At 44.0% G+C, this 26,806-nt stretch overlaps 1 protein-coding gene across 9 annotated transcripts in view; it reads right to left on the reverse strand.

Annotated features, from left to right (window-relative positions):
* Nucleotides 1–26,806, reverse strand: part of LOC141107518 (zinc-alpha-2-glycoprotein-like) — an 87,581-nt gene that overhangs the window by 48,669 nt on the left and 12,106 nt on the right. For 4 of the 9 annotated variants that reach the window (XM_073598298.1, XM_073598299.1, XM_073598300.1 and 1 more), the window contains exons 2-4: nt 18,049–18,138; nt 9,537–9,596; nt 2,241–2,264 (exon numbers count right to left, since the gene is read on the reverse strand). In XM_073598298.1, coding sequence (XP_073454399.1) covers nt 2,241–2,264; nt 9,537–9,596; nt 18,049–18,067 — 103 coding nt within the window. In that variant the 5' untranslated portion in view covers nt 18,068–18,138. Of the gene's footprint in view, nt 1–1,252; nt 1,333–2,240; nt 2,265–5,459; nt 5,551–9,536; nt 9,597–18,048; nt 18,139–26,087; nt 26,120–26,806 lie in introns of those variants that run through there. The other 5 variants (XM_073598302.1, XM_073598296.1, XM_073598303.1 and 2 more) reach the window with 4 other exon arrangements.

Here is a 26,806-nt window from a genome sequence, read left to right on the forward strand (position 1 = left end):
TTTCTTTTTATTCTTTTACGTTTTAAAGAAAACACATTCAAAAAAATATAGCAATTTAATGTTGACACAGTCAAATGTAAGTTTTTTGTTTTTTTTATTTGCAGATACTGGAATTAAGGGGCAAAGTGAATAGACTATGATAGAAAGAAATGACTTGAATAGGCTTTTTACAATTAAAATACTGTTAAAAAAAAAATCCCTTTAGACCTCATTTACGTGGGGCATATCATTGCGCTCTCTGTGTGAGGGCGGTGTTTACCTGCTCAGGTTTTCTTTGCAGGCAGATCATTCATGTCAGTTTGGATGCAGCGATTGCATAGACACAGTCGCTGCTCCCAATATTACAACTGTATGAGTTCATGTCACTAAACTCACCCAGCTGCATTTGGAGCCATGCACCCTCACCCACACGGATGTCACATTAGGAAGCAACTGTGTTCTTGCAGCTTCTGTGTCCCAAATGACATCAAAAGGACTGTCTGCTTGGGGATACAGAGAACACCTGCGCATCCCCATGCGGTTAAACACGGCCCCTGCATGGGGTATGCATTGATATATCCCATATTAACGAGGCCTGAAAGTCCAACTAAAGTCACAGAGATGCAATCAGATATTATGCTAGCAACATCTATTTTCAAAGTCTTATTGCCACTTCTACTGTTACAGCAGTTGGGCAGGGTGTCTTAACAGAGCTGTACAGTCTAACAGAGGCCAGAAAAGACCCAGTGCACTCAGTAATCACACAGATCTGGTTGGATACACCTTCTCCCCTTCTCTGAAATACTAGACTATACAGATTGCTGTGATGAGGGGTGTGACTGCTACTCAACTCTGCCAGCACAGATCTCTGGAGTGTGAGGGTTTGAAGCAGCTTTTTCACTGGCCATTTTAAAGCAACTCCAAACAAAACTCAGTCGCAATTATAACATGTGGGTGTACAGCACCATAAAGAGATAAAAAGGTGCTAGGGAAGCTTTATAGAAATACAAGTGTAGGAATTCAAATGATTCATTTTATGTTTACATCAGATAGATAACAGAAGTTTTGGGCTAAAAATGTGAAGACACACCAAGACCCAATGAGATTTTTGCCTAATTAAGCCAATTCAACATTAGACTTCCATTCCTCACTATTCTGAATAAAAAATAAAGGCTCTAGCCTGCTTGTAGGGGGTCTTCTGATTGGCTGTGTGTTGGTGCCAAAGTGTGCCAGTACATGCCCAGCTTCTCTCTCGTATAGGACAATAACCTACCTGCTGGTAGCTGGATGCCTTCGCCATATTGTGCCAAACTCCTGGCTGTAGGCCCAGTCATGACATTCCTGGCCGTAGGCCTTAATATTTAAGAATAAAATAAATGTCCACACAAGAAATACGTTTTTCACACTACTGTAGCTCTTCAAAGATGGTTGTGATATCTAACGTCACATTGCCATACTCACAGAACTCTTCAGTATGGAGCACAACACAGGAACGGACATTCTGTAGCAGTCATTTGGGTGTGGAATGCCAGCACATAATAAAAAAGCCATCTTCCCTTATACCTACTCATTCCTTGGGAGAACCACAGTGTTGGGACCATTTGTCATGTATACTAGATTCCCAGCATTCAGCCCCTGTCACAGATGTCCAAGGTGCTTTTCTTTAGTATACCTGTTTCTCCCTCCATGTCCAATTCTATAGATCTGCCCAGTCAGGCACACTCCCAAATGTTACTCTCAGTCCCGGTTTACTAGTACTCACGTCAGAGAACACTTAGCATGGCCTAAAAGGCCTTTTGCAGCCTACTCACAGCCCACAACAGACCGTAACAAGAGTCAGGGTGACTACAGCCGGTTCTTCTGGGTGTTAAACTGCCTCACCCAATGTTTCAGCCCTGTGAAGGTCCCTTGCAGTAGCTGACTACATCCACATGACTCTGGGGTGTTCAGCTCCAATGTCCCATGTCTAAGACTCCTCCCATTCTCACATTTATATGGGCACTAGCTCCATCCACTACATCAATTGAAGAGGGTTTTCTCTAAAAGGGGACCTAACATCCAATGACATAGTTACCTTTACCATACTATGTTTGGACAAAGCCACCTAGTGTCAGACTAGCTAACTGCACCTGCTAACATACTCTCAATATCTGACATTCAGAATTGCTCACTATTGTCTCCTAAATAGTCAAACGTGTCTACTCATAGTAAATAGTGTTTGAAATCAGAATTCAGATTGAAAAAAGCTGATTAGTCCTTACCTTCAAGAGTCTCCTCATCAGGTTCTAGAAAAAAGCAAATGACAAAATAATCTTCTTGTGTCACTATTGTAGTTGGATGTTAACAGAATTTATGAGACTGGCTCTTTCTATCCTACAATTTTCTTTTAACCAGTAATTATTTTTAATATATAACAGTAAAAATGATCAGTCAGTTAAAAAAAGGGAGTGTAGGCTGTTCAATTTGCAAAGTAAACACATTCTACTCCTTTAGTAAATCAACCTATTAAATCAGAAAGACTTCTGCTTGTGTATTGGTGATCAGTGTAAACTGCAGACAGACTGAACATCAACAAAGCAATATTTACATTAGTCTGCACTGTGAAATCATCTCTCTAAGCACCATGAAAAAAGCAAAGGTATCAGGTTATCAGGGATCCCCATGACTAAGCTCTGAGGGGCGGAGTGAAAAGTGCTGGGGGCGTGGCCTGGCTGGAGTCCACGCTGAAGTTGCCACTAACACATTGATCAGAGCTATCATAAGGCTAAGGGAGACTTTTTCCCATATCAGGTTGTATTCAAACAGCTTCCTGATGTCTCTAACTATACTAAAAGAGCTTGTGCTTTTTAAAGTTACCGGTATCCTTTTTTCCATGTTTTTTCATGTTAAATTGACTATTTTTTTGAAGATTACTTATAACCCTCAACATATTGCATGTTTTCTACAAGCAGAGGGCCTATAGAATAAAATTATGGTAATTGCATTGTTTTGTTGTGCGATACTAGTGCAAGATTTGAAGATTTTGATTCCTGTGCTAATTAGGTAAGATGCAGCAGCCAACCCCTTCCAGCCAATTGGACAGGTTGGCAGGGTGGCAGCTCTATTCTAATCTCTAAAGTATAAAGTTGATATCTGCAATCACACCTTGGTTTTTAAAATCAAAGAACTAGGCTGCACTTGAAGAACAAGTACCCAGGAGCGGCCCGTCCATTAGGGAGAAACAGGCACCCCCCATCCATGGGTTTGGCCCCCTAATCTACATGCAGGGTGCATAAATTACAATGGGGGGGTGTTTTTTTGAAGGGTAGTCTCGGGGCGCAGAGAATGCAAATGAAGCCCAACCAGGAGTGTTACAATAGCAAATTAATATTCGCTATTTTAACACTGATCCTCCTCCTGGCCAATCAGGAAGTGGGTCTTGAGATCCGTCACCCGATTGGCTGAAAGGATGGGCAATCCTATTGGAGTGTGGAGGAGGAGAGGACACAGGAGCCACTGCCTGATGGCCGCCACCTAGATGGGGTAAGTGCTGGACTGACAGACAGCAAGCAGAATGAGTAAGTATCCCTTACTCATTCACATGGGGGGCTGTTATCGGGTGCCCCTTATTGATAAAGGGGGCTTCCAGATTCTGATGAGCCCCCACCCATAGACCCACCCCACCACAAACACCAGGCCGGGGTTGTAGGGATGAGGACCTTGTTCTCAACCTGGCAGGGTACCACCCTGTTGAGGGCATGTGGCTTTGTGCGGTTCAGGAGTGCCCAAATCCTGCCATGCTGCAAGCTTGGATAAAGGTCTGGTATGTTTTTTTGCATGATTTGCCCCTCAATATCCACACCAGATCCTCATTAAGGAAAAGGATCTGGTATGTATTTTTAGGGAAACCCCACACACAAAAAATGCCCCATGAAAATCTTACACTCAGGCCCCCACCTAGGATAAGGGTCTGGTATAGATGAAGGGAAGCCCCAGACATTTGTTTACAAACCGAAGTAAAGAAGCTGAAGCTGACATTTACCAGTAATTCAACCTGAATCTTTCCGTGACAATGTCAGTTTTGCTGTAGTTGATTGTATACATCACACAGATGCGCCATGTGACATGTGGGGCATCACCCAGGCTTGTTATTTCTAGGAATTTTGCATTTCTAATGTTGATTTTAAAACAATAGTAAAATGTTCATACCTCCCAACTTTTGAACTTCAGAATGAGGGACACTGGAGGAGTAAAAAGACCTGCAATGCGCTACGTTGCGGCAAATTGTGGGTGTGGCAAGTGCCTAGCAGTGGGAGGGACTTAAGGGAAGTGGTTAAACAAAACCCGTGCTTCCTTGTACCTAAAAAATATGCTTTGATTGCTTTGTCTGAACCTAACTTAAAGAACTTCATTAAAATAAAATTTAATTCAAATAGTCAGGGAATGCATAGCAGAGGTATGGACATAATACAGGAGATGGTCAGAGACTGCAGACATGATACAGGAGATGGTCAGAAACTGCACATACTACAGGAGATGGTCAGAGACTGCAGACATACTACAGGAGATGGTCAGAGACTGCAGACATACTACAGGAGATGGTCAGAGACTGTAGACATACTACAGGAGATGGTCAGAGACTGCAGACATACTGCAGGAGATGGTCAGAGACTGCAGACATACTACAGGAGATGGTCAGAGACTGCAGCCATACTACAGGAGATGGTCAGAGACTGCAGCCATAATACAGGAGATGGTCAGAGACTGCAGACATGATACAGGAGATGGTCAGAGACTGCAGACATGATAAAATAGGTGGTCAGAGACTGCGGACATGATACAAGAGACATGATACAGGAGATCGTCAGAGACTGCAGACATACTCCAAGAGACTGCCAGAGACTGAACATGCTCCAGGAGACTGTGGACATGCTCCAAGAGACTGTCAGAGACTGTGGACGTGATACAAGAGACATGATACAGGTGATGGTCAGAGACTGCAGATTTGATCCAAAAGACTGTCAGAGACTATGAACATGCTACAGGGGTTGTTGGAGACTGGGGGCATGCTTCAGTAGTCAATCATAGACTGGAGACATGATACATGACAGATTACAGATAAGTGTCTGCAGGGGACCAATGGGCCACACAAAAAGGAGCAATGGGCTACATGTGGCCCCAGGCACTAAGCAATGCACTGTAAGTTTGGAGGGAAGTGCACATGTTTTTTTCCAAAACTCCAAGCGCTAGCACTCTTCTCCAGCTCTGGCAACACTGCCAGGATGTTGGCTATGATACATAAAATACTATCTATTGCTGGAGATTGGGGACATGCATGGGCCAGTCTTCAAACAGCAACAATTCTACTACCTGGCAAACCTGAAGACTGGTACAACATAACCTGAAACCCCTCAGCACTCTCCTAAAATGTAAAATGCTGTTAAAGTCCAACTTGAAAATGATCCCTTGCAGTGATGATGTGCCAGAAGTGCAAGGGTTACCTGCATTGTAACTGTTGTCCAAACTTCTGCTATCCAATGCCGTTCAGGCAGCTTGGTGTGCCTCCTTCCCCTTCCTCCTCTGTGTACAGGAATACATCAGGAGGAGGAGGGGTGGGTTCCGTGCATTGTGTGTGTGTAAGAGGCAGAGGGGAGAGATGCAGCTGCCCTGTAAGTGTAGCTCGCGGCATGTGGGAACCATGGTGAACCGCATACGCCACGGCCATTCCGGGACTCAGCCCTGATTCGCCAGGAGAGGGTCCAATTTGCGGGACAATCCCAGTGAATCAGGGACGGTTGGGAGGTATGAAATCGCTGCTCCCCTCAGAATTAAAAAAAAAAAAAAAATCTGCATTGGTACATGTACATGTCCCTGAGGGCAGTGTTAAGCCCCCTCGGGCTATTTGTATGACAATCCTTTGCCTATTAACCTGAAAATTACTATTATTATATTATTATACAGGATTTATATAGCGCCAACAGTTTGCACAGCGCTTTACAACATGACTGTTTTTTAACTTTCAACTCCCAATAGGTTTTGGATTTGTCACCTGATGTAGTCATGTTCTGTAAACCTGTTTCAAACTGAACCCAGGTTTGTTTGTGAAACAGATAAGTGTACAGATAAGTGTAAACCCTCTTCTCTGCAGGTTCCCATTTCCTTTACATTTTTTGTACCCAGCGTCAAAGTCGCTTTATGTTTGGACACAATAGCAGCTGGTGTTACAGTGTGCTCAGCATTTGGTTTCGAAGTCTGCACCAACAAATCTTGCAGCCCGTGTTCATTTCAGGTCATTGCTCAGCAAATCAAATTCTCTAAACGGTCCTCCATATAGTGTATTAATCAGCAATAGGGATGAGCTTCGAGTCGAACTCATGTTCGACTCGAACATTGGCTGTTCGCAAGTTCACCGAACAGCGAACAATTTGGGGTGTTCGCGGCAAATTCGAATGCCGCGGAACACCCTTTAAAAGTCTATGGGAGAAATCAAAAGTGCTAATTTTAAAGGCTTATATGCAAGTTATTGTCATAAAAAGTGTTTGGGGACCCGGGTCCTGCCCCAGGGGACATGGATCAATGCAAAAAAAGTTTTAAAAACGGCCGTTTTTTCAGGAGCAGTGATTTTAATAATGCTTAAAGTCAAACAATAAAAGTGTAATATCCCTTTAAATTTCGTAGCTGGGGGGTGTCTATAGTATGCCTGTAAAGGGGCGCATGTTTCCTGTGTTTAGAACAGTCTGACAGCAAAATGACATTTCGAAGGAAAAAACCCATTTAAAACTACTTGCGGCTATTGCATTGCCGGTCCAACAATACACATAGAAGTTCATTGATAAAAACGGCATGGGAATTCCCCACAGGGGAACCCCAAACCAAAATTTAAAAAAAAAATGATGTGGGGGTCCCCCTAAATTCCATACCAGGCCCTTCAGGTCTGGTATGGATATAAAGGGGAACCCCGGCCAAAATTTAAAAAAAAAAAAATGACGTGGGGGTCTCCCTAAATTCCATACCAGAACCTTTTTGGGGGGACCCCACGCCCTTTTTTTTCATTTTTTTTGGCGCGGGGTCCCCTTAAAAATCCATACCAGACCCTTATCCGAGCACGTAACCTGGCAGGCCGCAGGAAAAGAGGGGGGACGAGAGTGCGGCCCCCCCTCCTGAACCATACCAGGCCACATGCCCTCAACATTGGGAGGGTGCTTTGGGGTAGCCCCCCAAAACACCTTGTCCCCATGTTGATGAGGACAAGGGCCTCATCCCCACAACCCTGGCCGGTGGTTGTGGGGGTCTGCGGGCGGGGGGCTTATCGGAATCTGGAAGCCCCCTTTAACAAGGGGACCCCCAGATCCCGACCCCCCCTGTGTGAAATAGTAAGGGGGTACTTACCCCTACCATTTCACTAAAAAACTGTCAAAAATGTTAAAAATGACAAGAGACAGTTTTTGACAATTCCTTTATTTAAATGCTTCTTCTTTCTTCTATCTTCCTTCATCTTCTTCTGGTTCTTCCTCCGGCGTTCTAGTCCAGCATCTCCTCCGTGGCGTCTTCTATCTTCTTCTCCTCGGGCCGCTCTGCACCCATGGCATGGGGGGAGGCTCCCACTCTTCTCTTCATCTTCTTCATCTTCTTCTCTTCTTCTCTTCTTCTCTTCTTCTTTACTTCTCTTCTTCTTTACTTCTCTTCTTCTCTTCTTCTTTACTTCTCTTCTTCTCTTCTTCTCTTCTTCTCTTCTTCATTTTCTTCTCCGGCCGCTCCGCATCCATGCTGGCATGGAGAGAGACTCCCGCTGTGTGACGGCCTCTCCTCGTCTGACGGTTCTTAAATAACGGGGGCGGGGCCACCCGGTGACCCCGCCCCCCTCTGATGCATGGGACATGACGGGACTTCCCTGTGGCATTCCCCGTGACGTCACAGGGAAGTCCCGTCAAGTCACCGTGTCAGAGGGGGGTGGGGTCACCGGGTGGCCCCGCCCCCCATTATTTAAGAACCATCAGACGAGGAGACGCCATCACACAGCGGGATCCTCCCTCCATGCCAGCATGGATGCAGAGCGGCCCGGAGAAGAAAATGAAGAAGAGAAGAAGAGAAGAAGAGAAGAAGAGAAGATGAAGATGATAAAGAGAAGAGCGGGAGCCTCCCCCCATGCCATGGGTGCGGAGCGGCCCGAGGAGAAGAAGATAGAAGACACCGCGGAGGAGATGCTGGACGAGAAAACCGGAGGAAGAACCAGAACAGCCAGAGGAACCAGAAGAAGAAGATGAAGGAAGATAGAAGAAAGAAGAAGCATTTAAATAAAGGAATTGTCAAAAACTGTCTCTTGTCATTTTTAACATTTTTGACAGTTTTTTAGTGAAATGGTAGGGGTACAGTACCCCCTTACCGTTTCACACAGGGGGGAGGGCCGGGATCTGGGGTTCCCCTTGTTAAAGGGGGCTTCCAGATTCCGATAAGCCCCCCTGCCCGCAGACCCCCACAACCACCGGCCAGGGTTGTGGGGATGAGGCCCTTGTCCTCATCAACATGGGGACAAGGTGTTTTGGGGGCTACCCCAAAGGACCCTCCCAATGTTGAGGGCATGTGGCCTGGTACGGTTCAGGAGGGGGGGCGCTCTCTCATCCCCCCTCTTTTCCTGTGGCCTGCCAGGTTGCGTGCTCGGATAAGGGTCTGGTATGGATTTTTGGGGGGACCCCCACGTCATTTTTTTTTTTTTTGCGCGGGATTTCCCTTAAAATCTGTACCAGACCTGAAGGGTCTGTTATGGAATTTAGGGGGACCCCCACGTCATTTTTTTTTTTAATTTTGGCCGGGGTTCCCCTTAATATCCATACCAGACCTGAAGGGCCTGGTATGGAATTTAGGGGGACCCCCACGTCATTTTTTTTTAAATTTTGGTTCGGGGTTCCCTTGTGGGGAATTCCCATGACGTTTTTATCAATTAATTTCTATGTGTATTGTCGGACCGGCAATGCAATAGCCGCGAGTAGTTTTAAATGGGTTTTTTCCTTCAAAATGTCATTTTGCTGTCAGACTGTTCTAAACACAGGAAATATGCGCCCCTTTACAGGCATACTATAGACACCCCCCAGATACGAAATTTAAAGGGATATTACACTTTTATTGTTTGAATTTAAGCATTATTAAAATCATTGCTCCTGAAAAAAGGGCCGTTTTTAAAACTTTTGTTTGCATTGATCCATGTCCCCTGGGGCAGGACCCAGGTCCCCACACACTTTTTATGACAATATCTTGCATATAAGCCTTTAAAATTAGCACTTTTGATTATTCATGTTCGTGTCCCATAGACTTTAACGGTGTTCGCATGTTCGAACGAACTTTTTTCCTGTTCGCATGTTCTGATGCGAACCGAACAGGGGGGTGTTCGGCTCATCCCTAATCAGCAATAATATGCACATCAGTTTGTTAGGTCAAAATAATAAACAAAATGGTTATCATTAGAGAGTTATTAGCTGCTCCGCATGTATTGAAAGTCTGGGTTATGCATATATTTTTGTATTTTTAAACACTCTATGTTATCTGTGGATTTGCATTGTAAATATAAGCAAAATTTTACTCACGCAAATAACAGGATCGTATTGACCTTCCAGCTGTCTCCGGGATCGATAGTTTAATGCCATCTGTAGTAAAAAGTAGAAACATATCTTAAGAAGAAACTCTAGCTAACAAGTGACCTTACTTATAATCTTTTTGTGTCAAGGATTCAAACAAAAACAATGCATCGCTCAGAGCAGTGGAATTCAAGTGCAGGCTGAAAGTTGCAATCTGGGTGCCAAAGCTGTGGTGTCTTCTCATCCACCAAAAGACAGTATAGTCATCAGAAAAAGACAGCTGGCAACTCCATAATCCTCAAGTATTTTATTTTGCCATACCAAGGAGTACACAGTCAGGGGCAAACGCATTTCGTCGATAAGCCTTGTTCACAGCACACATGTGAATTAAAAATGAACACACACACATATATATATATATATATATATATATATATATATATATATACACACACACAGTATCTCACAAAAGTGAGTACACCCCTCACATTTTTGCAAATATTTTATATCTTTTCGTGTGATAACACTGAAGAAATGACACTTTGCCACAATGTAAAGCAGTGAGTGTACAGCTTTGAGTGCACCCTTAAGTGAAAATGTCCAAATTGGGCCCAAAGTGTCAATATTTTGTGTGTGGCCACCATTATTTTCCAGCACTGCCTTAACCACCTAGGGCGTGGAGTTTACCAGAGCTTCACAGGTTGCCACTGGAGTCTCTTCCTCTCCTCCATGATGACATCACGGAGCTGGTGGATGTTAGAGACCTTGCGCTCCTCTACCTCCCATTTGAGGATGCCCCACAGATGCTCAATAGGGTTTAGGTCAGGAGACATGCTTGGCCAGTCCATCACCTTTACCCTCAGCTTCTTCAGCAAGGCAGTGGTCATCTTGGAGGTGTGTTTGGGGTCTTTATCATGTTGGAATACTGCCCTGCAGTCCAGTCTCCAAAGGGAGGGAGGTCCTGCTCTGCTTCAGTATGTCACAGTACATGTTGGCATTCATGGTTCCCTCAATGAACTGTAGCTTCCCAGTGCCGGCAGCATACATGCAGCGCTAGACCATGACATTCCCACCACCATGCTTGACTGTAGGCAAGACACACTTGTCTTTGTACGCCTTACCTGGTTGCCGCCACACACACTTGACACCATCTGAACCAAATAAGTTTATCTTGGTCTCGTCAGACCACAGGACATGGTTCCAGTAATCCATGTCCTTAGTCTGCTTGTCTTCAGTAAACTGTTTGCAGGCTTTCTTGTGCATCATCTTTAGAAGAGGCTTCCTTTTGGGATGACAGCCATGCAGACCAATTTAATGCAGTGTGTGACATATGGTCCGAGCACTGACAGGCTGACCCCCCACCCCTTCAACCTCTGCAGCAATGCTGGCAGCACTCATATGTCTATTTCCCAAAGACAACCTCTAGATATGATGCTGAGCACGTGCACTCAACTTCTTTGGTCGGCCATTGTGAGGCCTGCTCTGAGTGGAACCTGTTCTGTTAAATCGCTGTATGGTCTTGCCCACCGTGCTGCAGCTCAGTTTCAGGGTCTTGGCAATCTTCCTATAGTGTAGGCCATTTTTATGTAGAGCAACAATTCTTTTTTTACAGATCCTCAGAGAGTTCTTTGCCATGAGGTGCCATGTTGAACTTCCAGTGACCAGTATGAAAGAGTGAGAGCGATAACACCAAAATTAACACACCTGCTCCCCATTCACACCTCCGACATTGTAACACTAATGAGTCACATGACACCGGGGAGGGATAATTGGGCCCAATTTGGGCATTTTCACTTAGGGGTGTACTCACTTTTGTTGCTAGCAGTTTAGACATTAATGGCTGTGTGTTGAGTTATTTTGAGGGGACAGCAAATTTACACTGTTATACAAGCTGTACACTCACTACTTTAACTTGTAGCAAAGTGTCAGATGAAAAGATATAATAAAATATTTACAAAAATGTGAGAGGTGTACTCACTTGTGTGATACTGTATATAGGCATATATATATATATGTGTACACACATACATAAATACATACATACATACATACACACATAGATGCACACACAAACAAAAATATCAAAATTGTTTCCGCCCCTCCTTCAATTAGTAACACAATAAACTAAAGGGTAACACCACTTTTGTGGGGAAAAAAATAGTAAATAAAGAAAAAATAATATAGCGCATATGATTGTGACACTAATCATTTTGTAATTGAATGTTATTAAAAATTACCTTTCCTTTTTAATCTGCAGCCAATGTAATTTTCTGAGAATACATTGCAATATGGCTACATGGAGTTTTCTGTACACAGAGTGTGTACTGATCACTCCCCAGAAACATAATTTCCTGCTTGTCTGATTGGCTCACCAATTTTTCCAGAAGTCTGCCTAAGATACAAGTGAGATTTCAGGCATCCCCTGCAACAACAATGTAATTTTTTAAGAGATACTTTCAATAGGAACCCATCTAAAGGGATGCAGGCCCAGCAGATTTCCTCATTAGTGCCCTGTAGCTCCACACCTGACAGTTGTGAAACCACTCCCATTAGACCTACTCAGAACAGAGACACAGACAAACACACATGGATTTCTTCAGAATAACAAAAGGTAGGAATCTGCAACAAAGTTTGTGTGTGTTTGTGCCCATCAAACGCAGCCACTGTGCCATATCAAATGCTCCCACTGTGCCAAATCAAATGCCATTACCTGTGACAAAGTTCACAGGTAATGGGCAATTTGCAGTGCATTTTGGAAATGCACTGCACATGCGCATAGAACTTGTGGTGCCATTAATTGTTAATGGCACCCCAAATGCAATGAGCAGATATGCGTTTTGTCATGTGGCAAAGCTGCATGCCTTAAAAGTTTCCAAAGCCTCTATGATGTGTTTGTCACACATATGGCAGCTCATTCATCCTATGTGCAAAAAACAAGAAAAAAGAAAATGTGAGCATTTTCCTGCTATGTGAAGTATAAAGGGACCTTAGGGATGGTATATAGAAATGCCTGGGTAGAGATGCCTGGCAGCTGGAGAGAGAGAGATGTGTACACTGGCTTCATGTTCAGCACTGCAGTGACAGCTATCTGCAGTTCTAGGCAGGCTTCATATTCACCCTCTCTACAAAATCCTAAAGTTTTGTGACTTTGTTCCAGCAGCAACCCCCCCACCCCCACCAGCAGAATCACTACTCCATCCAAATCCTGGAGTTCAGTGAACACAGAGCAATGAGAGCACAATCTGGAGAGAGGGGGATCAGAGGTCAGGACTCAGGGAGGAGGTAAAGCAAGCTTCCTGCTCATGCTGACCAGAGATAACACTGACAAGGGGGAGTTTCAGGACCCGGCAGATACACAGGCAGACTGAGACTGCAGCTGTCTTCTGCTCATCGGTGGTGGAGGAGTCCGCTCCTCATGCTTCCTCCGCTCAGGCACACTGGCACAGATAAAACCAGAAGTGACATCGTAACTTGACTGTCAATCAAAGCACCCGGCCGTAGTAATACATACTACGGGTACCGGGCGGAAGCTGTTCGGCGCAATGGATTGTGCTGCAAGGCGGGTCAAAAGCCTGCAAATGAAGCACCTTGTCTGCAATGTCGTGATTGCATAGACGTGGCGCTTCCCATAGTGCACTGTGTCCAGCGCCCTAACACAGAGCACTTAAGGACCTTTTTTTCTATTTTTTTTCTTTAAGGCGCCATTTTTAAAAATAATTTTTTTTTATTTATTTTTTTTGTGACTGCCTGGAGGGGGGGCGGCACCCATGCACCCCCTATGGATGGGCCGCCACTAATCATAACAGTGATTCATTCCCTGGGGTACTCTTGTTTGAGGATTGAATATCCACCAAACCTCACGTAACAGGAGTCTACAGTGAATATCCCCATCGTAAGAGAACAATTTAACCCTTTCCAAACCTAAAAAGGAAAAAGATGTCATATTTCCACCGTGTTCATACTTAAAATATTTGGATACATTAGATAGTTTTTTTAGCACAGTTATAAGATGCCCCATGGAAATTTTCACTCACTCTAGTTCTTAAAGGTCTAGAAGTGCACCCACATATTGCTCATGGTTTGGGATAGTTCCTCTCTCGATTGAGCCCCCTTTGTTTCTTGGGTTAACGATAATTCATTTTTAATTCACATGTGTGCTGTGAACAATGCGTTCAGGTAAAACTGTTTAGGCTTTAAAAGCACTTTAGGCTGGGTTCACACTATTGTGAATTGGATGCGGAGAAACCCGCATGTCAGGAGATTGAAAATGTTGAACAGAGACGCACCGGACCCCTGCTGTGAGATGCTCCGTGCGCCAGTGTGAACCCAGCCTAAAAAGTCAGGAAGAAGCAGTTTAACAGGTAAGAAAAACTGGCCAAATCTTTAGACAGAGTGTACAGATTTTAACTTTACTGAACAGGCACACAATAAGTTTAACCACTTAACGACCACATTTGAAGACTTTGAAGCCACAGATACAAGAGAACGACCGCTACTTGACTAAACAGTACATAAACAGCTACTAGGTCTGGGTACACAGGAGAACACCTGGAGGGATCTCTGAGCTGGTAGAACAGGTGAGCAGCAGGAGTCCCAGGGCTGGTACCACAGGCAGGTACCTGGAGATGCAGAGCTACCCCACTTGAACCACAGTACTATGGTAGCAATTGGTGAAGTGCACAGTGGTTGGGTCTCCTTTAGATTATGCATGCTTTTAGGCTCCTGCCCAGCTGCTTGCAGGTCAGGACTAACCCCTGGTTCACATCTACAGTATGTGGTTTCCCCAGAGCCCAATTTGCCTCTTTCAAATGATGGGGCTGCTGTACCCAATGAAAATGCAGGAAAAGTTCCCTGCACATTTTCAGAAAATGTGGCCACAGGGAAATTGCAAAGTGCAGAGCTATTCCTAGTATGGGAAAGCATGCTACTGTTTCCAGTGCATGGGGGTACCATTAGGATTAAAGGTACCCCCTTGTATCTCCTAAACTGCATTACATTTTCTTCTGTGTATGAAGGAAAGCATGCAATTACACACCACTCCACAGCCTGCACTAATGTGAACCTAGCCTAACAATGGAGGAATGTACACCTGTTCTGCCAACTCTGCCTCATCAGATGCAGCCTCCCCCAACTGCCGAGGGAAAGAAGCAGAGAAACGTATATTCCCTGGGCACATCTAGGAGTCCAGATGCTTGTGGTAAAAAGATTTAAATGGACCGACAGCTGTATCTGAACATACTACAGTGATGCGAAAAAGTAATTGCCCCCTTGCTAAATCATGAATGAACTGTGAATGAGTTCAATGTCACTTGCCACGCCCAGGCCTGATTACTGCCAGTCCTGTTGTACAAAGGAATCACTTAAATAGAAGCTGTCTGACAGAGTGAAGCATGCTAAAAGGTCTCAAAAAGCAACACATCATGCCGTGATCTAAAGAAATTCAGGAACAGATGAGAATCAAAATAAGTGACATGTTTCAGTCTGAAAAGGGTTACAAAGCCATTTCTAAGGCTTTTAGACTCCAACGAACCACGGTGAGAGCCATTATCCACAAATGGAGAAAACTTGGAACAGTGGTAAACCTTCCTAGGAGTGACTGGCCTACCAAAATTACTCCAAGAGCATGACGACGACTGATCCAGGAGGTGATAAAAAAAAACAGAACAACATCTAGAGAACTGCAGGCCTCACTTGCCTCAGGTAAGATCAGTGTTCATGATTCAACAATAAGAAAGAGACTGGGCAAAAATGGCATCCATGGGAGAGTTCCAAGGCGAAAGCCACTGCTTACCAAAAAGAACACAAAGATTCGTCTCACATTTGCCCAACAAAAATTTTGATTATCCCCAAGATTTTTATTCAAACATTCTGTGAACTGATGAGACAAAAGATGAACTTTTTGGAAGGTGTACGTCCCATTACATCTGGCATAAATTGAACACAGCATTTCATCATACCAACATCATACCAACAGTCAGATATGGCGGTGGTAGTGTGATGGTCTGGGGCTGCTTTGCATCTTCAGGACCTGGACAACTTGGCATAATTGATGGAACCATAAATTCTGTGCTCTACCAGAAAATCCTATAGGAGAATGTCCGGCCATCAGTTCCTGACCTCAAACTCAAGCACAATGAAATCATAATTTAACCACTTAAGGAGTGAGCCTCTTTTTTAGATGTGTTGTTTACAAGTTAAAAACATATTTTTTTGCTAGAAAATTACTTAGAACGCCCAAACATTATACATTTTTTTCTTAACACCCTAGAGAATAAAATGGCGGTTGTTGCAATACTTTCTGTCACACCGTATTTGCGCAGCGTTCTTACAAGCGCACTTTTTTTTGGAAAAAATATTACGCCGAGTAAATTGATACCCAACATGTCATACTTCGAAATTTCGCCCGCTCATGGAATGGTGACAAACTTTTACCCTTAAAAATCTCCATAGGCGACGTTCTGCAGGTTGCATGTTTTGAGTTACAGAGGAGGTCTAGGGCTAGAATTATTGCTCTCCCTCTACCGATCGCGGCGATACCTCACATGTGTGGTTTGAACACCGTTCATAGGCATGCGCACAGGGTGTGCCAGGTGTGCCTGGGCATACCCTAATCACCCTGTGTGGTGCAAATTCCCCCTATTTAAATCCCTGATATTTCACCAAAACCCCTAGCAGTGCTCCCTCAAAAAATTGTAATTAAAAAAAAAAAAAACAATAAAAAATGTATGTAAAATATAATAAAATAATAAAATAATAAAAATAAAAATTACTGACACCATCCACTGCCCTACTGACACTGTCCACTGCTCTACTGACACCATCAGTATACAGTACATACACATGCACATAGGTTTGAGCTTTGAGGCGCACACCCTAATGCAATAGGCTGTGCACACCTATGACACCGTTCATATATGCGGGCGCTACTATGCGTTAAAAATTGTGTTAAAAAATGATGTCACTTTCATTACTATTATAGGGAATGTAAACATCCCTTGTAATAGAAAAAAGCATGACAGGACCTCTTAAATATGAGATCTGGGGTCAAAAATACCTCAGATATCACATTTACACTAAAATGCAATAAAAAATAAATACATTTGTCATTTAAAAACTGATTTTTAAAAAATGGCCCTTTAAGAGCTATGGGCGGAAGTGACGTTTTGACGTCGCTTCCGCCCTGCAGTGTCATGGAGACAGGTGGGGGCCATCTTCCCCTCACTCGTCTCCATGCACAGCCAGTGAGAGGACCAGATCGCCCCCGCTGCTGCCGACAGCTCCGGTAAGCGGCGGAGGGCACCGGAGCGCGGCGGGAGAGGGGCCCTCTCCCGCCGCCGATAAAAGTGATCTTGCAGCGAATCTGCCACAGAGACCACTTTTATCTTGTAGCCGGCCAAATACGGATATACCAGGGTTATGGCAGCTAGCTGCTGCCATAACAACGATATCCATCCTCACAGTGAAGACGTATATCGGCGTTCGGGGGTCGGCAAGTGGTTAAAAACTGCATTTTGTATTTACTCGAGTTATCTTTGTGTAATATTAACATTTGTTTGACGATCTGAATCATTTAAGTGTGACAAATATGCAAAAAAAAAAAAAAAGTCAGGAAGGGGCAAATACTTTTTTACAGCACTGTAAGCAAAGGGCAAGCACTCCATAGATAGAGTATATTAAGTGGGTTACTGCATAATGAGAAAAAAAAACAAAAAAAAAATGAAAACTAATGCAACCACCACATCTAAGGACCAGTGAGATGGAATATATTACATTTCTGTTGTTGGGTTAAGTTACAATTTTAAAAAAAAATTGACAACTGCAGGGCTCTGATTTTTGATAGAGCTACCTTGTAGGAAGGGAGGAGAAAGGATTAACTTACTACAGCAATTTATCATGCAAGCTAATGCAGTGCTGGCTCTGGCAGGGAGCAGTGCAATGTATGTTTCAGTATCATAATGCTTGTTTTTTTTTCTTTTTTCTTCTTTTACTTTGTTATGTTTTTTTTTTATTATTGATTTGTCACATAGGGTTTATTTACTAAAGCTGGAGAGTGCAAAATCTGTTTTTTATTACGTTATTTTAACGTCCAGTGTGCATGAGGCCTCATTGAAAAATCTGAAGTTAGATGCTGATTGGTTACCATGCACAGCTGCACCAGATTTTGCACTCAAATCAACCCCAATGTGACATTTTATTCATGTCACTGCACAGCTATGTTGTGCTGCAGTGACATCCAATGTAGTGCAGAAAAATGAAGACATGCTGCATCTTTTTGCACTGCACTGCACATCACACCAGCATTGTGTTGTGAACAGGACACATAGAAAACAATTATTTTCTATTCGTCCTAGTGGTGACCTGCATTTATCCAGTACAGAAAAATGCAGATCACTGCAAATAATGTGAATAAGTCCTAAAACTTTGTTCTGCAAGTATTCACAAATCCAACAAAGAGGGACCTCTAGATCAGTTCCTGGACTCCAAAAAAACGACCTTGCCAATATTCATAATCATCACTTACCATCAAACGTAGTTGTCATGCTTTATGATGTGACACAGATTTTTTGCAACACTTGTCCTGGTGCTATGCAAATGTCCCCTCCTAGTCCAGCTGGAAAGCAAAATTAAATAATTTAGTGACAATATTTTCTTTTCAAAAATATTAAAGTCAACAAACAAAAAAAACAGTTTTCACCTCATACCTACAGGCATTGTTTTCCTGGGTTTGAGGTGCACTGGGAGCATTTGGAAAACCCAGGTCAGAAAAATCCTATTGACTTCAACTGAGCAGTACAATTACGAGGTGGTATCAAAGAGTTTTGAGACTAGCTCAGTTTACAAGAAAGTACTTGACATTTGCAGGACTTAAGCTAGGGTGACCACATTTCCAAACTGCCATTCAGGGACACCCACCCTTCCCAAAAATCAGCTGGTGCTGTAATGAATCACAACACAGCTGGGGCGGCGGGTGCACGCTCTACACAGAAGCACTGATCATGCCCCCCAAAAAGGCCGCTGCATCGGTGATTGTGCCTCTGCAGACATTTCAAGGACAAGTACTGTCAGTGAGTAAAGCGGTGTTGTGGCCGCCTTTTTTGGGGGGTCATCAGATCGGCCCGGGGAGGGTGGCTGTGTCAGTTTCATTCCGGGACACTGTATTGTCCTGGAATGGAGGTGCCCGGGACAGACCTGCAAAATGTGGGACTGTCCCGGGCAATCCGGGACATGTGGTCACCTTAACTTAAGCCCAGTATACTATTGACACCCGTTTTTACCCCAAAGTTTTTCCCCTTCCTCACTCACATAAACCACTCGACCCGGTTGGAGTAAATGGCCTTTACGGCCTGTTTATTAAAAACTTATAAATTACATAAATAACATTATAAATAACCATAATCTCTTTATAAACTTTTTGAGGTAATGTAAAAAAACCAACATAACACTGATCACTGCGAACAACTTCATTTGAACTTTTAAGGCCTCCAATCAGAAACCCCTGACTCGGAGGTGGTACCCCTACGTTCGCAATGACCTAACCTTTTAACCCCTTCCAGGTTACCCCATAGTAACCTAAAAGTACTTGAAATCAACTCCCATCCTTCCATGGATGGGTACCAAACAACCCCTATCCCATGGATGGGTACCACCTGTTCCATACCTGTACCTAATAATTCCTTAATTCCAGCAACCCAACACTGCCCCCCCATTATCACTAAATAGGGCGGGTGGGTGGGAATCTCTTCCTCCTCCACTCTGGACTGACGTCACTTCCTCCCTCTCCTTCTCTATCCTGTGGTCATCTGACCTACCCAGACCCTCCCCCTTTCTAAAAGGGTAAACCATTCTTAAGGCGGCACTGTGCTGTCCAGCACTGTCTTGCCGTCCCTATGCCCATTCCTTTTGTTTTGTGGCTCCGGGACTTTTTTTATCTATATTTACACACTGTCACCTTCAAAATAGTCCCCTTGCACAGCAATACAGTGCTCCCAGTGTTCCTGCCACTTCTGGAATGTGTCCTGGAAATCTTCTCTTTGAAGAGTGTCAAGCATCTTCTGCTATTTGCACTGGATCTCCGCAATGGTGTCAAAACTGCGACCTTTGAGCTGGATCTTCAACTCATTGCAGCTTTGCTGTCAACTTGCCAAATATTGTCAAACGTCTCTGTGGCAGATTTGCCCAGTGTCACACAGAATTGTCTGTCCATGGTGAAATAGCAGACGTGGTAACACATGTGGTCAGAATAGCACCAGTTGCACAGCTCCCGATGTACACAGGATAATTATGTACACAGGACGATGTCTTTTGGCACACTGACTTATGAAGGTCAGTGTCCCCTGTGACTGTGTGTGCAGCCTTATGCTGCCATCTGTTGGCGTGTTACAAAACTAGTCTCTAAACTTTTTGATACCACCTCGTACAGGCGGAGCGATCTCTCAGTTTCTCATCCCTACAAAGCAGGTATGAGAAACCGAGAGATCTCTTAATAAGAGCAGCACACTTTACAAACATTACACATACAGTTGTGCTCTAAAGTTTGCATACCCTGGCAGAAATTGTGAAATTTTGGCAATATTGAAAATATTATTATTATTATTCACAATTTATATAGCGTCAACAGTTTACGCAGCACTTTACAATGTATAGGGGGACAACACAATTACAGTACAGTTCAATACAAAAGGTACAGGAGGGCCCGGCTCGTAGAGCTTACATTCTAAAGGGAGGGGGTGGTGGTACAAAAAGGTAATAGATGCGGGGAATGATTTGATGGGGGTGGCTCAGGGACAGTTATGTGGGTGTGGGATAGGCTTCCCTAAATAAATTAGTTTTCAGGGATCTCGTAAAGGTGGACAGGGTAGGGGCTGATCGGACATAATGGGGCAGGGAGTTCCAGAGGATGGGAGAGGCTCTGGAGAAGTCCTGAAGGTGAGCATGGGAGATGGTAACAAGGGAGCTAGAGAGCAGGAGGTCCTGGGAGGAGCGGAGGGGACGATTTGGGCGATATCTGCAGATAAGGTTGGTGATGTTGGTGATGGGCATATATATCGGCAGTGTTTTCTTATCCCTCTTCAAAGCTCTAATTCGCGTAGCTGTCTCCTGCCCGTTCTTCTGTTATCAGCCTGATAACTCCTGACAAGTTCTCCATCACATATGATAAAAGCAGGCTGAGTTTTATGTTGGGGAGGATGATATAAATAGATTAGCAGTGTGCTGAACTATTCAACTAACAGAGATGAAAGTCTCTACATTTGTGGAGGGGGGGGTGCCTTTCCTCCAATCTGCTGTCTTGCCTGTATGCCCAGACTTCACTGCAGTGCTGACCAGGAAGAGAAAATCTCCTAACAGGATCTGAACTTTCTAAACAGTACAAGGAAGATGAAGACAGCAGATATACATGTAAAACTTATTTAGGGATATTTATTTCATCTCTGTGTATTATCTGAAGCTGTTCACTTCACTGGGTATATGTGAGGGTTTACATCCACTTTAAGCTAGAAAGCTGGAGCTTGCACTGAATACCAGCTTCCAAGAATGAAGAATGCTGGCTACAGAATCATAGGTTGCAGGTCACAATCACATGGTGTTTTCTGTATACCAGTTTTATAGTGTATAGAAGCTCACATCTTTATTTCACTGCTAAAAATAATGCCACTTTTTTGTGCAGAACAAATAAATATTGGAATAGGGAAAGAATAAAGATATTTGGACAGAGGAATATGCTGAACTCCAGGGAGGAGGTAGAGGAGAAGACAATGATAAACATGGCAAGAGTGGTGGATAAGCAAGAGGATAGTGGTAAACGGGGGGGGGGGGGGGGGGGGGGGTACTGTTGGATAGGGGAGAGGATAGTGGTGGACAGGAGAGAGGATAATTGTGAATAGGAGAGAGAGGAATGATGGACAAGGAGAGGGTAATGGTGGACACGGGAGGGGATATCAGTGAACAGGTGACAGGGGAATGGTGGCCATGGAAGAGGGTAATGATGGACAGGTGACAGGGGAATGGTGGATATGAGAGAGGGGAATGGTGGACAGGGGAGAGGATAGGGGTGGACAAAGAAGAGGGTAATGGAGGACAGGGGAAAAGGTAATGGTGGACAATGGAGAAGATAGTGGTGGACAGAGGAGAGAGGGTAATGATGAATGCAGGGGAGATTATAGTGATAGGCAGGGAAAAAGCTAGTGGTGCACAACGGCAAGGCTGGTGCCAGCATTAGGCTGCTTAGGCAGCCACCTTTGGGTTCCAGGATAGGGGGCAGGGAGATCTGAATCCTCAGCCACTTGCTGGGGAATCAGACTTTTAACTAGTTCAGTTCTTAACCACTTAAGCCACGGACCATTTGGCTGGCCAAAGACCAGAGCACTTTTTGCGATTCGGCACTGCGTCGGTTTAACTGACAATTGCGCGGTTGTGCGACGTGGCTCCCAAACAAAATTGACGTCCTTTTTTTCCCACAAATAGCGCTTTCTTGTGGTGGTATTTTATCACCTCTGCGGTTTTTATTTTTTGCGCTATAAACAAAAATAGAGCAACAATTTTGAAAAAAAAGCAATATTTTTTACTTTTTGCTATAATAAATATCCCCAAAAAATATATAAAAAAAACCCACATTTTTCCTTAGGCTGACACGTATTCTTCTACATATTTTTGGTAAAAAAAAAGAATCGAAATAAGAATTTATTGATTGGTTTGCGCAAAAGTTATAGCATCTACAAAATAGGGGATAGTTTTATGGCATTTTTATTGATAATTTTTACTAGTAATGGCGGTGATCAGCAATTTTAATCATGACTGCGACATTATGGCGGACACATCGGACACTTTTGGTGCTATTTTGGGACCATTCACATTTATACAGCAATCAGTGCTATAAAAATGCACTAGTTACTAGGGGTGCAACGGATCAAAAAACTCACGGTTCGGATCATTCCTCGGATCAGGAGTCACGGTTCGGATCATTTTCGCATCAACAAAAAAAAAATCTCCCCCACTGTAATATCCACAATCTCCCTATTGGCAGAGTATTGCAGGGTATTGGCAGACTATTGGCAGGGTATGGCAGACTATTGGCAGGGTATGGCAGAGTATTGCAGAGTATTGTCAGGGCATTGCAGAGTATTGTCAGGACATTGCAGAGTAATGTCAGGGTATTGCAGCAGAGCATTGCAGAGTATTGGCACTGCTGCCATCCGATCTCTCCCCTCCACTGTACAGATCAGTACACAGAGGGGAGAGAGGAACCGGCGTCATGAAATGACGCCGGTTTGTTACAAGTGATCGCTCCGTCATTTGACGGAGCGATCACGTGCTAAACGTCCGCCAGGTGTACCAAGATGGCCGCCGCTCCGGAGCTAGGCCGAAGCCGTGGCCTTTACTATGGCCGAGCGCTCCGCGGATCGCGGGTGTCCCGTACGGATCAACCTCCGCGGATCGGATCACGGATCGATGATGATCCGTTGCACCCCTACTGGTTACTGTGTAAATGTGACTGGCAGTGAAGGGGTTAACCACTAGGGGGCTAGGAAGGGGTTAAATGTGTCCTAGGAAGTGATTCTAACTGTTAGGGGGCATGGCTACGATTGACACATCACTGATCATGGCTCACGATGAGAGGGAGCATACGATCAATGACATGTCACTAGGAAGAACGGGGAGATGTTGTGTTTACACTGAAATCTCCCCTTCTTCTGCTCCGTGACACGATCGCGGGACCCCGGCGGACATCGAGTCCATGGGAGCTTGCGGCAGGGTCGCGCGAGCTGCCGCCGGCGCACATGCGACCACACTGCGGCAAATTTAAAGGGACGTACCTGTACGCCCATGCCTGTCCGTGCCATTCTGTCGACGTAAATGTTCGTGCGGCGGTCAGCAAGTGGTTGATGAACCCTTAAAGCAGGATTCTGGCCAGCAAAATTTTTTTTTTAAAGTCAGCAGCTACAAACACTGACTTTAAATAAGTAGACTTACCTGTGCTGGGTGCCCGCGATGTCGGCCGCCCGAGGCCGACCTGTCCCTCGGCTCTCGGGTTCCGGCACGGCCATCCTAAGTAAGGGAAACCGGCAGTGGAGCCTTGCGGCTTCACTGGCAGTTTCCTACTGCGCACGCGCGAGCGGCACGGCGCTTTGTGAATGGGACGCGATGTGTTGTAGGACACACACAGTTCCCATAACACACTGCGCCCCATTCCCCAGAAGACAACGTGGGGAGCAGAAGACTGAAGATCACCGCGGTGTAGGAAGAGGCAGATTAGGAAGACTGCCTAGCAACAACCATTTCACGTAAGTAAAACATTTTTTTTTTCCTCCATTTTTTTAGGTATTTTTTTAGGCAATTTTTTTTTCAGGGTGGACCTCCACTTTAAGCTTGAAAGTGATTCAGTGGCTGTATAGCCACCAATCACTTTCACAGAGCGCCCCCCATCTTCTTTCTTCATCTCTCCTGCTCATTCGTAGACTTACTATGGGGCTTCCATTGTCGTCTGCCTCTCCTGCACAACCCCACACACTGAAGCCGCCGCTAACAGCTCAGCCTGGGACTAGACTGGACCGGAATGGCTGCAGAACAGGTAAGTATAGTGATTTTTTGCTTTGCAGGCTAGATAGGTTAGGCTTAGAATGTGGTTGTGAGTAGGTTTAGCGTTAGTTAGGTTTTGGCTGAACTTCCATATTAACTTTGGTCCCTTCAGAACACAAAACCGGCCTGTGGCCTGAGAAGGGAACATCCCCCAGAGTTGATTGGCTAAGGGCTAAAGTCCAGCCCAGATCCATAACTCATAAATTGAGGAGCTTGAGATATGGTGGTGTGATTCACATGGCGTTAGTCCACCTGGTGAATTGCAGACAATATGATATGATACGATATGCTCCTGTGACAGGATAAACCTTGGTAAAAGTTTTTAACCCCCTTTATTTTCATAGCCAATAGCCAAACTGTGAATGTCCTTATGTCTTTTTTTGTATTTTTTTGTAATTCTTTTCTTTGTACATATTATACGCACTGCCCACTTTCAGGATATGAAATTATAAAATTAATAAGTGGCTTCTGTGTACTAATCTAGGATTCATATCACCAGAGTGACTGTTGTATTGTAGTGTCTATGTGTTAGATTGGTTGCTAATCTGTATGCAATTGCATTGTATGTTGGCAGATTGCATGGCGATTGTAAACTAGCAGATCTGCCAGACGGAGATCTGTGTGTGTATGTATGGTTGCCTAGAAGACCAGTCATTAGACAAACTGCTAGGTTGTGGCAAATTACCGTTTGTTGTGTGTGTCTGGTCAGGGTGTGTGTGTGTGGACATTGAGAAGAGAGATTGACATGAGGAGGAGCTTGTAGGCTAGCATGAGAAAGTCTGTGCTAATATCTAGGCTGCTCCCCAACCCTTACAGTGCACCAGATTGCATGTAAGATTCAAAGGGAACTCCCCCCTTCTGAGTCACCCCTTGTCTCCGCCCCCTACCCACCTCAGAGCACTGTCCCTTGTTTCCATCCTCTACCCACCTCCCAGTACAACCACTTTTAGAAAATACAGAACCAAGTATAATTTTGTGGTGCTAAGAAATCTTCATGGAATTTGTTATTGATAACTAGAAAAGCAGTAAAATAAATCCCCTGCCGTCAGCAATAATAGACCCCGCCAGCACCGATTCCCCCCCAGCAGCAAAAAGCACCCTTCTCCCTACCAACAGCAGATCCTCCTTACAATGATAGACGCCTCAGCAACAAAATACCACCCCAGCAAAAAAAGACCCCCAACAGCAACAACAGGTCCAGACCCTCCAGCAATCAGCAACAATAGACCCTCCAGCAGTCAGCATCAATAGAACCTCCATCGATCAGCATCAATAGAACCTCCAGCGATCAGCATCGATAGAACCTCCAGCGATCAGCATCGATAGAACCTCCAGCAATCAGCATCGACAGACCCTCCAGCAGTCAGCATCAATAGAACCTCCAGCGATCAGCATCGATAGAACCTCCAGCGATCAGCATCAACAGACCCTCCAGCAGCCAGTATCAATAGATCTCTCCCTTAACAGCAGATCCCTCCCAATAACAACTGACCCCCCCAGCAACATAAGACCCCCATGCAAAAATAGATCCCCTCCAGTGCTTGACAGAATTCGTAAGCTTGTTTCCTGATTACACAATGCTGTTTAGTGGAAGTTCAGCACAGCTCAATGTTATAGCTATATTGCTATACTTAGCTATAACACTATAGCTTAATGGAGCACAAATGAAGTGTATGCCATATGAGGGTGGGGTGGGGGGGTTGCATTGGAGGTGACTATATATGCATATAGCTATAGCATTGGGGGTGACTGGAGGAGCAGCAAAATGCACCTTCGCCCCTGTAGACAAAAATCCTTCCACCCACCCTGCACAGGCGGAGAATAATTATGTATTGGGATGCAGAATGAAGAGCAGCGCAGAGAACAAGAAAGTTTAGCTCTAGAAAGATATTCTTTTCCACAACACACAATATTATACACAGGAAGACATAAATATTATTATATTATATTATTATAAATTTTAAATATTCAACATATCCACGTTACCTTTTATAGCATTCACAGCTCAGATCTGCCCGCTGTTGTGTGAATAAACGGAAAGAATGTCTTCCTGCTCAACCGTCACACCCAGCGAGCTTTGTTCTATTGTTCAGACATTTAAATGATTTATGAATGGGATTGTGATGTCACCTTATTTTAGGAATGTTTTATAACAAAATTACAAAAAGACACGGATAGCACCCAGTTGCCCCTCAATTGGAGGGACTGTCCCTATTTCAGAACTAATTCTGGCCATAAAATTGTTTGTTTTTCTAATCATTATTGGGGTCAAAATGACATTCATTTTCAGTTATGATGATGAGAAAAATCGAAGGCACAGGATAGAAAATTCTTCTCAAACACATTTTTGTTCAGTGTTTGTGGTTTTGTTCTGGAATGATATTCATTCTAAAATCAAATGTTAAAAGCAAGTTACATTTTCAAACAACATTTGTCCAATCTTCCAATATACAAATCATTTTTAGGATGAAGGTTTATACAAACATTCTCATCTGAAAATCTACTAGTGTGTGGCCAACAAAGTCCTTTTGTTTCTATTTTATTCTCAGTCGTTCCTTTGTTTTGTCAAATGTATATATCACTATACAAAATGTATTATATAAATATTAATGTGATTGTAAATGATCACCTTGTAAAACAACCAATTCAGTTTAAAATAGAAAGGAAAGGCAAAAGCTTTTTGTATAGCTATAAAAAACAACAAT

This window comes from Aquarana catesbeiana, linkage group LG09, assembly GCF_042186555.1.
Source record: "Aquarana catesbeiana isolate 2022-GZ linkage group LG09, ASM4218655v1, whole genome shotgun sequence".
NCBI lineage: Eukaryota > Metazoa > Chordata > Amphibia > Anura > Ranidae > Aquarana > Aquarana catesbeiana.